Consider the following 14,730-nt stretch of genomic DNA (forward strand, 5'->3'; position numbering starts at 1 on the left):
GCCCCTGGTAACCACCATTCCAGTCTTTGACTTTATGAATTTGACTATTTTAGGTATATTGTATAAGTGGAATCACGCAATACTTGTCTTTCTGTGTGTGGCTTATTTCACATACTGCATTTCTATTTTAAGGTGAGCTTTCTGGTCTCCTTCCCTCACTCCTAGGTCCTTCTCTCTGGGATAGGATGGGAGGCATGCTTTCATTTGGGTAGTGGACTCGCTCATGTTTACTTGGATCTGTACAATATTATTACTGGACTTTCTGGCGGGTCAGATGCAATCTGCAGAAAATAGCCAGTTTACCCACAACCAAAGCAAAAACATAAACAATTTCATTTTCATTTACTCTTAAAGGATAATTTGGAAATAATTTACTTCCGAGGCAGGGGGATGTGCTCCAAGCTTATGAGGCTTTAGAGATGCTCAGGACAACACTTTGCATTGTAGAGTCAACATATATAAGAGCTATTAAGGCTCAGACCTTGCTCAGAATATCAGGATCCTCTTTCCTTCTGTCCCTGGGGGTCAGGCTTCATCCTATACTTCCTGTCCACATCTTTCTGCATGTGACCCAGGAAACCAGAATGCTGGCTGTTTAGGGGACAGGCTTATGTTGCAGGGCCTTTCACTCCCTCACCTTGTTAATTGGTTTCCATGAATTGATTAAAGGTAAATACTTGGTTTCTTGAAAGCTTGATGGTAAAAAATGGGAGGAAGAAGCAGTAGAGTAAGTGAGAGGATAGTAACTGAGCTAATTCCTCAGTGTTCATGGGAGGAAGTCAACGGACACTTTCTTAAGTAGAGATATTTAAGAATAAAAGTATTTTCATACTGTTTAGAGTTGTGGAAGCAACCACCAAAAAGAACCCAAACCATATATACTTTTAAATGGTTGTTTCCAGAGAAAAGAACTGGGAATATGTTTGGGAAGAAGTGAAGTAGAGCAGGAAACCCCTGCTTTTTGCTGCAATACCCTGTCTTATTGAACTCCTTTTTTTCCATCTGAATGTATTATTTTGATAATAATTTAAAAAAAACAAGTCAAACTTAAACCCTTCCAAGTAATCTTACATTATTTCACTTGGATGCATCACATATATTTTGTTAATGATTGAACATAGGCTATATTTAACAACGGTGTAAAAATGGGACAGCACTCTTTTATTTCAGAGAATCCATGAACATCCTTTCCAGCAACATAGGCAAGAAATAAATAAAATTTATTTATAAAATTTATAAAATTTATAAAATTTAATTATAAAATTTATTTATAAATAAAATTTAAAAATTCTTCAATTACAATGGATGCAGAGAGGAAGATACAGCTCAAGAGCGTATTTGGATATTCCTGGGGCACAAGTTTTTAAATTAATATAATTAAATATAATTAATATAATTATGTTAATATAATTGGAGCAGGCATTTTTGTGGCCACCAAAGGGGTATTGAAGTACTCGTGCATGAACGTGGGGCTCTCCCTGTGCGTCTGGGCTGGTTGTGCCTTATTGTCCATTATGACCTCTCTCTGCTCCACAGAGATAGGTATAACCTTCCCATGCTGTGGAGCTCACTACTATTGTCTCAAGGAATGTTTTGGCAACTTGATCTCTTTCCTGAACCTCTGGATAACCTTGTTTCTGGAGCCAGGGCTAGCTGCCAGTCAAGCTCCGCTCCTCACTGGGTACAGCATCCAGCCTTTTTATCCCAGCTTCTCTGCTCCAAAGCTGCCAAAGAAATGTCTGGCCCTGGCCATATTGTGGATTTTGGGAATCCTGAATTTTCGTGGTGTGAAAGAGGTGACTTGGCTTCAGATATCCAGCACCGTGCTGAAAATGGCCATACTCGGCCTTATTTCCCTAAGTGGAGTAGTGTTGTTGGTGAGAGGGAGGAAGCAGACTCTAGAACTCCTTCGGTGCTGAGTTTCCAGAAGCCTCCCAGTTTACAGAAGCTGTCTTCCAAGGATATTTTTCATATTCAGGTGGAGGATACTCTATGTATATAGCAGGTAACCAACAATACCTTGAGAAAAGAAATCTCAAGCCATGACTTATTGCATGCCATGTGAAATGCACATATTTTATTATATTTTGTGTTTCATTTAAAATAAATGATTCAATCTATTTTTTCTTCCTTATTATTTTCTAAATCAGATCAAGATATGCCAGCTCTGCACTTATCACCTACTCTTAATTTTTTCCACAGTTATTCCAAAGTATTTATTTTCTTGAATAACTTCTCTTTTTCAGCTTTCTATTCCGGGACCACAGATATGGGATCTCCATGTAAACCTAGTTTTTATTCTATTAATGGATGAATTCTGGGGTTGTGGAAACACTCCCCTTCCATGAAACTGTGAATCCAAGAATAATCCAATGCAGACTATTTTTGTGTTATGGGTGGGTGTGACACACCCAGGCTCTTAAGTATTTTTAAAAAGAATAGAATCATAGAAATCCTTGATTGCTCTAAGGCTGGACTTAATACTCTTCCCTTCAATGTCAGGACAAAAGTTGTCTCTCCACTTTCAAAGTCAGTCTCTTCCCTTGAACTCTACCTGTATCCTTTCCCTCTCACCTCCTCAGGAAACTTGCACACTTATTTCATGTTTCTCACAGTCAACCATTTTATCAGGTTTTTTTCTTTGACATTTAAACATGAAGCAGACGCTCTACTATTGAACAAATTTTTCCTTTAATCTTAGTACCCCCTGTAGTGACTGATGTGTCCATCATTCATTAAATCACTCGACCAGCAGATATTTTTTTAAACACTGACTATTTTTAAAGTCCTGTATTAGAGCCTGAAGATGAGTAAGATGTAGTCTTTACCCCAAAAAGGCTTATAGTCTAGTAGAAGTGGCAATACCTAGATTTTGGCCTGACTTCTGCCACTAACTAGGTTGGCAAGTATCTTTAACTCTCTGGACTTACTTTTTTTTTCTCCTTCATTTGAAAAATGGGCATTATCGCTTAAAATCACTATAATTCTGTGCCTTATGAGCAAATAATGGCATGATAGTATTTAATAAGTGGCTACAAGGGGAAAATATAATTACTATGGAAATTCAGTGGAAGATAAAATCACCTTTTGCTGTGTCATCAAGTGGAAAAGGTAGCAATTTTCATTGAATCCAAAAAATTCTAGCAGTAGAAAAATCTGAGTGAAGCTGTGGAGACTAGAAGTGTGCAGGTGTGTATAAGACATGGCACACAATCTTGGGTGACTGCAAAAATGCTTTCCATCTGATGGGCTTGATGATAGACACGATTGTTAAGCCAAGCACCTAGAGAGAGGTAGAACAAGATGGCATAGGACTGGAGACAGATGACTGGAGAATGCCAACTTTTAGGCAGTAGGTGGAGAAAGAGGATCTGCTGAAGAAGCCAGAGGAAGTTTAGAGAACTATGAAAGAAAATCACCATGTTTCCAAAAGGGGGTGAAATCAACATGGTGACATGCTTCAGAAATTGAAGAGTGTGAGAACTGATCAGAAAAAATTTTAAGAGGTCATTGGTGAATTTTGAGCATGAGAGGAAATTTGGCTTTGAATTTAAAAGTGAAGTACTGAGAAAAGAAAGCTATAAGAGATTAGTCTTTTATGAGTAAATGGGTCACTGCAATTTGAGAGGCTAGCATAATGAGAAAAATTTTCTTTTTCTCTCTCTCTCATTTTGTCTCTCTCTCTTTTAAGGATAGAAGAGATATCTTTGGCGTCTATCTGTACCAATTTCATCTTGTTCCATTGCCAAAGATGTTTCATTGCTAGATGACTTTGCTGAAAACAGATTAACAAAATTTGCTAACTTATCAACTATTATAGAATTCTTGAAAACCAGCTAGTAGTAAACAAAAGCTGAAGGAATTTCAGTGTATGCTAGGATTGTTAATTCACTTAATAAATTTTAAGTATAACTAACTTCTAAGTAAGACTTTTACCAGGAAAATAATAATTTGTAGGCAGCTGACTTTGCCTACCATAGGAACAGCCATCTTTTAAGTTCAAAACCAAGGATATTCACTACCTGTCTAGCTATTATATTGTATATTATATTGTATTATATTCCTATATCCTCCGTAACAATCTAATACATAATGAGAAAGAGCAAAAGGCCCAGAGGAAAGTACAGGTAATCATAAAAAGTAGCCCTTCTGCTTGCCCAAAAGCTTTAACTAATAACCGTAGTCATTAATAACTTATTAAGTGCTAGGCATTTGATTGGAATTTTATTGTCTCTGTATTTTCCATTTCCCCGATATACAGGTAAGGAAATTGAAATCTTGACAGGCAATACATTGTCCAGAAGCCCATAAATAGTTAAGTGTTTCAGGCAGCATTTAAATGAGAGTTTCCTAATTCTTTACCCATCAAGTACTTAATCAGCTCATATTTGTGTATGCCACGGGCATTACATTCAACCTTTGGGCAGATGCAGATGGAAGGAATCTGACATTTGTCAAAGGACAAATATTTATTAGTCAGAGGGATTTAGCTTTAAGTAACAGAAACCCACACACATTCGCTTAAACTAGCAAAGGGGAACTTGCTGCAAGAATAATGCTGTATTTCAAGGAAGACCTGAGCAACCAGTCTTCAGGAACAACAGGAATTAGGGAAGCTCTAGAACTTAAAAACTAGAGATATTAGCTGGATTTTTGTGCTTCCATTACGTGCTTCTTTCCTGATTCTCTCAGTTTTGTTGACATATAGTTCAAATTCTTGAAAGAAATCTTCTCGTGTACTGGCGATGATTGGCTTCCAGTGAGTCAGAGGTCTGTGCTTGGTCCTATTACCTATTACCGGGGCACAGAGTCACATTGTGTACACATAGTTATAATGTTCAATTCTTTATGTCAGGGATAATTCTCAGAGAACGGTGAGACTGGGGAAAATGGTGTCACAAATGGGACAATACTTGAGAATAAGACTATCCTGGAAAATCATTATATATGATGCTAAATCACAACGTCTTTTCTGCACTTAATATTGGCATAAAGGGAAGGTAAAGAGACTACAGGGAGAGAGTATTTATGACGGACTCATTTACTCTTTTCACAAATGCTATGAGAATGTGTAATAGGACAATTTTGTTAGACTAGGAGATTTTTAGCTCCTATTTTCCCAGAAGGAGTTATGATTGCTGAAGGAAGGGTAAGTGTCAACTAGGCAACTAGAAAAGGAAAGAACATTCCACGTGAGAGAATGGGCTGAGGGCAACAAGGAGCACGACACTTTTGAGAAACTGAGAGAAGACCAGTGTGCATGTAACACGGAGAGCAAAGGGGATCATCAACTTGTCATATACTGTATTCTCACAGCCCTTTCTCTCTTTTCACATGGACGCTTACCACAGTCACTATTTTAACTTTTCTTTAGGTGATTATTGAATTAATCATAGGTCCTCTTCTTAATGTTGAGCTTCATGTTTGTTTTTGCTCACCACTGTATTCCCACTACTTAAACTCATTACCTAGTACCTAACAAAGGAGACTGAAGACACAGGTAGACTCCGAACCTACAGGGTCTTAGGGGCTAAGCTTTCATTTTCATTCTTGTGCATTTCTTCAGAAATTTTACCATCTATGGGGGAAATGAAAACATTAACCCCCTTTTTTTTTTCATTTAGCACCAAGCTCTGAAGGGAGGTGTATGTGTAGCAGTTCCTACTGTGTGCGTGCATGCGCGTGTGGTGGTGGTGGTGGCTGGGGCGGATAGGAAGAGTCCAGCCTAACACTTGATATATGAAGCAATTTTAAAGGTTAATTTAAGGCATAAGTTTTACCAGTTGTGATTTTGCTCTTTTGCGTGTTATAGGGGAGCTGAAGCAACCCAGGAAGACAATTCTAAAATGCATATTTACTGCATTCCCTCTGGTGACTATTGTTTATTTACTGGTTAACATTTCCTACCTGACTGTTCTGACACCCAAGGAAATTCTCTCTTCAGGTTTGTACGTAAATAACTAAGGCAATAAATAATAATAATAAGGACAGTTCTGGTCCTTTTAGCATATGTAAGTATCATTTTACCAGTTGAGACTGCTGTTTGCTTTTCATTATTTTATAGAGTCAACTTGTAATTTTCGAAAATAACAGAGGGGCCAAAGAGCATGATTTGGCTTAGAAATGAGTTTCACATTTAAGCATGGTAATGTGTTTTCTGATAACATGGAAGAGTATATATAATGATGGCATATGGTGCAGACTGGGTTCAAAATGTTAGTATTCCTTTCATGATCTCTTCTCACCAGAGTGACACTGTGTAATCAGTGCTTATAATATATATAATACATATATTATATCTACTAAAAATTTCACAACATGAATTTTCCAAATATTCTTCTAGGTGAAGTAAAGAATGATAAACTTGAAATGTAGGACATTAGCAGTTAAAAGAATAGATGTTAATGGTCAAGTGATATACATAGTTAATATGATTAACATGTAATATAATGTTGTTATTTACCATAAATAACTCTAAAATTTATAGTGGCAAAGGGCCCTGAACATATTGGAAATTTGACTAAAAGATAACTATTTTAGGGCCCTAGTTGTAGAATAAAAAATGAAAGAATAGGAAAATCTTAAGGAAATAAACATACATTTAAAAGTGAGTAACGGATTCAAGGAATAAAAGGAAATTTGGAAAGAAACGAGGAACAGGAAATATGAAAGACCAGCAATTTCCTCAAATCAGCATTAAACGTTGAGTTATCAGCCAGTACTTTTGGGACTAATGTCTTTTGAGTAGCTATTACTGTTTTGGTAAATCTTTGGGGCACTGGAAATAAATCTAAGGGAGGTTTAATATAAAAGTCCTAACACACTTTGCCTCAATTCTTGTGTTACTGCCATGTAGGAAGCTGTCATATGCATGGTATCAGTGTTGATTCATAGTGGTCTAGCTCTGTTAGGGAGCTGTACACTAGAAATAGTCAAGATTCTGAGTATTTGTGGGAACAAACCAATTGCTAAATTGGACAAAGACAAGTAATGATTTATTAATTACTTTGATTATGTAGAAAATAAATTTATGAAACTAGGTACAGATGTGGTCTGGGCTGTCGGTCAGCTGGCTCAGCCGTAATGGCTCACTGAAGCTGGCATCTGTTTTGGCCAGTGCTCTGGCCATACTCGTTGTTAAAAAGGATGAATATCTCTTCTGGTGTGTCATAACAGTTGCAGCATTTTTGTGGGCGGTATACTAGTTTTGGCATGTATGGAAGACACATGAAGTGTTTTGACTATAATTGATACAACTCTTTTAGACATATCATCCTTAGATCTTGTTTAAATTCTGAAATAATATTTTTGATTTCAAGTATTTACCTTTTATTATATTATGAACTTACATTAAGGAAATAATCAGAGCTATACATGAAAAATGTATGTACAGGGACAATCATCATAGCATTACCTATGAGAGCAAAAAATTAAGGACCACCAAAATATCCAATAAATTTGAAATAAATAAATAATTTATAGAAATGTATATAATAGACCATCCTGAGATTTTTCAAGATCATATTTTTGAAGAATACTTAAAGTAAAAAGACTGTTTATAATGTAATAATGAGAGCAAAGGCAGGATCTACATTACAATATAAAACACAAAGTATCAATAACTAATTAATAATGACCTGTTGGAACGATATTGATAAACAAATGATTTTTGTTTATTCTTTACTAAATTTTCCAAATATTCTTTAATGAACGGCAAAATTTATATAGTAGGAGAAAAAATTATAAGCAAAAGAAATGGATTCCTAAATTAAGGAATTTTAAGGATTAAGGAGTGAATGTTTTCAGACAAATGGGTATATTTAAAAGACATGACAAGCTGCAAAGGGATATAGAGCATCTAGGATGTGTGTGTTTTTCTTAGAAGAAAAAATAGAGTAAGTTCTACAGCACAGTGGGGGAAGCCTGTCCCTCTAGAATGAGGTTTGTGGAAATGTCATAGTGAGGAGCACAGGTTCCTGGCTTTTTCAGTCTGAGGATTTCAAAGTTCCTGAAAGCCCTGCTAACACACCGTTGACAGGGTTGCTCCCACTTGGTGTTCTTGAGGGTTTTGTGTCCTACTTGAAACTAGAGACTATTGGCATAGGAAAAGATAATCCAAAAGAGTAAGTACATTGTCTGGGAGCAGAGGCTAAGAAGGTTTCTTTGACCAGAAGCAGCCTGCAGATAGCTGGTCAACCAGGCGTGATTAAGTACTTTGAGAGGAAACTGAAAATGTTAGAATCACTTACTAGCAAATTGGTACAATCATTTTTGGAGGGTAATTTTGTAAAACCTAGCTTATTTTAAAAAGTATGTACCATTTGACTCACAAATCCCACTTCTAAGAATTTACTCTCAGAGGAGAAGTGCACCAACACCTGAGGGCACAAGTGTGTTCATTAAAGAACATTTTTAATTAGTAAAAAATTGAAAACAACCTAAAAATCCACCAATATGGAACTAGTCAATAATTTAAGTTGCAGTTATATAATGGAATACTGAAAAATTTTAAAGATAATTAGATGGATGTATATGTATTAATATGATCAATATATATTCGAAGGTGAAAAAAGTAAGATTAACCATGCAGGAGCACACACATACACACACACACACAAATACATATATGTACACATATACATACCTCTCACAGATACTTATATATGCATAGAAAATTTATGAAAGAATATCAAAAAAGATGTTAACAGTAGTTACTTCTGGGGTGTATGATTGAAGGATTGGCAAAGAAAGGGACACATTTTTACTTTATGTGTTTTAGAGTTATTTATTTTACTTTTTATCAAAAGCATATATAATATAATTTTTTAAAGAAAATAAATGACATAAGAGAAGGAATGAAAAAGAAAAAAAAATCACTTGTAAGATAGAGATAAAGATTATGCAGCAGAGCTGAACTAGAACCTCCTCTAATTATAACCAACCAGGTTTGAAAAGGATGGGAAATCAAAGGAGAACAAGGGCTTCACTACTGGAAAGAAGTATTTCTGAAATGTGTCTGAAAATGGAAAATGTGTGGAGGTACGACTGTTCAGGAGGAATAACCAACAATACCTTATTTAAAATAAATATTAAGTGAGGCAGGAGACATTTTAAAACAAGACCCAATATTATAGAATAGCATTAAAGAGAATAGTGAAAAGAGCACTTGAGGCTATTTGAAAGGGCTTTAAAAAATAGACTCTAAGGAACAGGAACCACTGATGATATTTCAATTTCATCATATTGAAAAAATTTTACTGTTTGTTATAAGCCAGTATGTTGACGTGCTGGATTCTCCCCTGGAAAACAACTTTGCCATAACCCTGGAGGACCCCTACCCCCAGGGACACAAGATCGTGTTGCACTCTTTCCACTGAAAAACTGAGAATTTTTTTTCTGAGTCTGAATGATCTATCCTAGCTTATATATCCTACATAATATGAATTGGATTCAGATAGATTCACATAGATTGTGGATAATTGTTTTCACTGATGCCTTTTATATTTACTGACTTATACTGAATTAGCGTTCATAAGATCTCCTCACCTTTATGTAAAAAAATCACAATATTCTCTAAAGATTGGTCAATACCAAGGTTTCTCAATCTTAGCACTAGACATTTTGGACCATATCATTTTTTGTTGTTTTGTCCCATGCATTGTAGGATATTTAGCAGCATCCTTGGCCTCTACCCACTAGATGACAGCAGTAACCTCCTACCTCCTCAGTTGTGACAACCAAAAATGTCTCCAGACTTTGTCAAATGACCCCTGAGGAGCAAAACCACCTCCCCTGAGAGCCCCTGATCTATAGTTTAGGCTAGTGCCCAAATGTCATAAGTATTTTAATCTGTGTGTAATATATTTTCCCTGTCCATATGGTTTATTTTTATTTCTGTTAACTATTTCAAATTGCACCATGATATGGGAACTTTGTGAGTCTCATTCCTGTGTCAGCAGCATTGCACCGTGCTTTTTTTTCACTCTGACTGTAATTATCAGCACTCTGTAAACTAGTTTTAGTTTAAGCACTCACTCAATCATCCATTCAACAAAATCAATTTATTTCACAAGTATCATTGAAAATTTACTCTATGTCTGTCACTGAACGAAGTACTAGTTTTATAGAAAGGAAATGATCTTTGCCCTCAAGAAGTGAAATTCCTTGTCTATTGGGGAAGACACATAAAATAATAACTGGTTTGACAGAGCTAAAATGGACACATGTATAAGGAAATGAAGTGTGAAATGAAGTGAAATTCACATTTTTAATGACTTTTTAAACGTCCTGCTTTTATTTAAAAATAATTTTTAAAGTTTTATCATTCTCTTTTTAAATACATTTTCTTTTGTGTGTTCTGGTTTTTCTGCAGATGCTTTGGCTATCACATGGACGGATAGAGTTATCCCCTCATTAACGTGGGTTATTCCTTTTGGTATTTCTGCCTCATTATTTAGCAACCTTCTGATTAATGTATTTGAATCGTCAAGAGTAATATACATTGCAGGCCAAGAGGGCCAGCTGCCTTTGTTGTTTAACATGCTTAATATTTACTCCTCTCCATTTATGTCTGTGCTACTACTTGTCATTATGGCGTCCATTGCGGTTGTCTTGACAAACCTAATTGATTTGATAAACTCTCTTTATATTGTAGTTTCTATTTGGTTTGCTTTATCAATGACAGGAATACTAAAACTGAGATACCAAAAGCCCAATCTACCTTGACCTTATAAGGTAAAAGTGAGTTTTCGAATTTTTTTCTGTGTGAAATCAAAGATACTGGGTGTAAATGTATTGGAAGACTATATTCAGAATGTCTACAAGTAGATCTTTTTATTACTAACAAACTGTGAAGCATGTACAGATAATTTGGTCTTAGTTTTAATTTTTATTGGGTAGATTTTACTCAATATAAAATCTCTCAGGTTCTGTTCGGTTTATTAGAGAGAAGGATAGTCCTCTGGACTGTCAGACAAATCATTATGAGTCTTTTCAGCAGAGATTACTTTGTTTATTTCTGTAGCTACCTACCACTGCATACCAGTATCTTCCACAGTCAGGGTCAGATTTTGCAGGTGGGAAATAAGAAGAGGCAAGTGCTGCTGTGGGGTCACAAGTTATAACATCTCCTGTCCTGAAATGTCAGCTTAACTTGATCACCAACAAATTCCATCCTTTCAATTCTACTTACATTTAAACTTACTTTCAGTGTGGATGAGGAAGAGTTTCACAGGAGTGCTCTTTAGTCATAGAAAAGGAAAGAAGAAAAAACTGGACAGCATAAGGAAACTGTTGGAGAAATGTGGCCTGATGCTTTGATTATCAGAATAGTAAAACAGGCTTGGTTGGCTCAGCATCATGTTAAAACCTTTGCTTGGATTATCAAAATTATTTCTCTCAGTAATACAGAAGATGGATACTAGTGTTATCCCCATTTTACAGATAAGGAAATAGATCTATAAAACTTGTCACTTGCCCAAGGTCACACAGCATGGAGTGGAGCCAAGATTCAAATCTAGGCAGTCTCTTTAGGATGTTTGTCTCTCACTAAGTGCAAAATATAAGAAAGAACTCTGGGAGGAAGCAACATTCTAATCATCAGCTTTGGTTGACTTACAACCATCTTTTCTTTTCAGTTCCTTCTACTTCCATCCAGCCATCCCCTAATTATATCAATTATTGAGAAGCCACTATGATTTGAGTACCTTGCTAGGTATTCTGGGTGCAGAAAGGAATAAGACTTGGCTTCTGCATTCAGGCAGACTATAACCTATCTAGACAGTCAGATGAACCAAAACCATAGTATGATCATTGCTACATGGTGGCCTCCAGAGTATGCTCAGAGAGTACATAGGGAAGGGGAATCTTGTTTTTTAACGGCTGATCCTCAGTGTCTTCAGACCTAAAATGGGAATAAATAATGCTTACCTCCTAAGAATGTGGGATGTATTAAATGAGTTAAGGCATACAAACAATACAGAGCCACATTGATAGTTATTATTATTTATATTATTATTTGAGATTCATTTGCATCAAAAAGGAAGGCAAGGGTAACCACAGCATAAGTGGTTGAAATTTGTCTCTAATGACCACATGAATGCTCTTCTCTCATCTCTCGGTTTTTGGATAACTGATAGTAAGCTCTGAGATGATAGGTTATCTTTCTCAGGGGTATTTTACCAATTAAAAGGAGTTTCTTAATGATTTAAACCCCAAATCAATGACCCTCTAATTAAAAGGTTTAATAAATTGTGACTAGCTGTGTTATACTTTGGAGGTATAGATTCATATCTATCTCTTAAATACATTGCAAAAGTGACTGTCTACTGAATTTTCTCCCTAGGTAGGGTAATGTTTGGTGCAAAACACTTACAATCCTAACACAAAGCAAGTTCCAAGGATAGGGATTCAAGATTTTTGGCAAAAAGAGCAGCCAAAAAAATCCATAAAAAATAAGGAGAATTGTTTGACCAAAGTTTTTATTTTGATTTGTTTTGTTTTTAATGTACTGAGCCTACACAGCCATAATATTTACCTGTAAATATCTACTTGAGTAGCAGAGGGTGTGAGGATACTCTGTGTTATTGACATGAATTTCCTACTGCCTTGAGATATTTTTCTGGGAAAATTGTTTTGACTTCCTCTGGGCCTTAGGAACTCCCTCTTAAAGAACTCATGCCTTCTAGACCAGAAGATGTTTATCCTACCGGCAAATGGTCATGATTATTTTCACTCATGAACAGTCAAATGCTAGATCTTCATTCCCTACAGCCAATACCCTAACAATAAGAATTTTCAGCCTCTTAAATAGTAAGCCAGGTTTATCTAAACTCATGGATAATTTAACCCATTTTCTATCAGTAGCTTATATCTTAGTTTTTGTTTATGTAAATATGTAAGTACCTTAAATGGGTTTTCATATCTAATTAAAAAAATTTTGCTCTTTTCAGGTGTTTTTGCCATTTCTATTGGTAGCAATAGCCATCAGCCTGTGCTTGGTTTTGATACATTTGGTGGAGTCTCCACATATGTATTATATCTATGTGTGTCTCTTTATTCTCAGTGGACTTCTGTTTTATGTACCTTTAATATATTTAAATTGAGGTTGTTTTGGTTTGAGAAGATGACGTGTTATTTACAATTGCTGTTTAATATTTGCATCCCTGAAGTGTCTAATGAACAGATGTCAGAAGTAGAAGTAGGAACTGTGAAAAAAAAATAGGCTTCTAAAAACACACCAAGTTCCAAATAAAGATTAAGCACATAATGGAACATTAATGATAAAGTACCTATGGTAACTTTCTCTCTCAAATGAGATAATATATACAGAAGTACACAGGACAGTATCTATCTTTCAAAATCACACAGAATTTGTTATGTGTAATGACACACATTTTGTTTTGCAAAAAACTTAAGTCTTGGTTTGCATTGGTATATTGATGATGTCTCTCCCACTCTTCCATTTTTTCTGCACCCCACCCCTTCTTTACTGAAGTTGTGGTTGTCTTATAATAAAAGTTAACAATTAAAAATAAAAAAGCATGGGAGTTCCCTGGTGGTCCAGTGGTTAGAATTCAGTGTTTTTCACTGCTGTGGCCTGGGTTCAATCCCTGGTCAGGGAACTGAGATCCCACAAGTGGCGCTGTGTGGCCAAAAATAAAAAATAAAATAAAATAAATAAATAAATAAATAAATAAAATAAAATAAAATAAAATTAAAAAGCATTCTCTTCAAGTTGCCTGAGTCTTTCTTTTGGTGTTGATTTGAATATAAAAAACAACCCATTTGGAGAGGGGACGGAGTCAAGATGGCAGAGTAAGAGGATGTGGAGTTCATGTCTCCTCACAAGTACACAAGAATGCATCGGAGCAGTTCTTGCAGAGCACCTACTGAGCACTAGTGGGGGACCCCAGACACCCACGGGGACTGGAGGAATCTCTGTGCAAATGGGTATGACGTGGGAGGGAAGGAGGGGGTGCAGAAAAGTGGAGGCAGGACAGGACTGGTGCCCCTGAAGGGGGGCTAGGGAAGAAAAGAGATTCCCACAATCAGAGGGCCCCATTCATGGTGAGGGGATCAGTGGGGACAGAGAGGGACCTTCAGGGGATTGGAGGATCAAAGGGGAATGTGGCAGCTGGTTTGTGGAGGGCGGGACACAGTGGGACCTGTGTCCCACTATGTGTATGGTCTGTGTCGCAGCACTGTGCACCTCAGCCTGAGTTGTGTGTCTCCTGGTGGAGAGGAGGGCTGGGTGCCGGAGAGTGAGGTTTGGAGGGTGGGCCTGGGGAGGGGATGGCTGTTGATGGTGAGGAGGCAGCCTGGGGCAGCAAGAAGGAAGGACTCCACAGCTGGGAAGGTTGGCGGAGGAAGACCGGGACACCAGAGAAGTGGGGCACCATTGTTAATTGGTGAGCAAAGGGCAGGGGCACCATTGCAGTGCCCTTCCCCACCTACTGGCCTGGCCTCCTTGGGCAGTGGGCACACATGAGTGGGCTCACCTACCCCTCAAGTCAGGGTATCCTTCACCCACTCGGGTCCCAGTGAGCCTGCTAGGGTCCTGGGTCTGAGTCCTGCCCTGCCAGGGCCTTCTCTGGCCACATGGGTCCCAGTGGGCCTGAGCACTGCCCCCCCCCCAAAGCCTCCAAGGAACAGGCAGGTCCTGGCAGCCTGCGCACCACCCCAACAAAGATTCCTCTGGCCGTGTGTGTCCAGGGCCTGAGCACCGCACCC

The 14,730-nt window shown here is 37.2% G+C and overlaps 1 protein-coding gene across 1 annotated transcript; it reads left to right on the plus strand.

Annotated features, from left to right (window-relative positions):
- Positions 1–1,301: 1,301 nt before the first annotated feature.
- SLC7A13 (solute carrier family 7 member 13) lies at positions 1,302–13,222 on the plus strand (the record flags this gene model as incomplete). Its single annotated transcript, XM_082601204.1, is given in 9 exon segments — positions 1,302–1,364; positions 1,368–1,388; positions 1,392–1,912; positions 1,914–2,005; positions 5,813–5,944; positions 10,373–10,722; positions 10,726–10,734; positions 12,951–13,089; positions 13,092–13,222. Coding segments are annotated over 9 exon segments (1,458 nt in total).
- Between the last annotated feature and the right edge of the window lie 1,508 nt (positions 13,223–14,730).

Source organism: Mesoplodon mirus (genome assembly GCF_964341445.2).
Source record: "Mesoplodon mirus genome assembly, chromosome: 16".
Taxonomy (NCBI): domain Eukaryota; kingdom Metazoa; phylum Chordata; class Mammalia; order Artiodactyla; family Ziphiidae; genus Mesoplodon; species Mesoplodon mirus.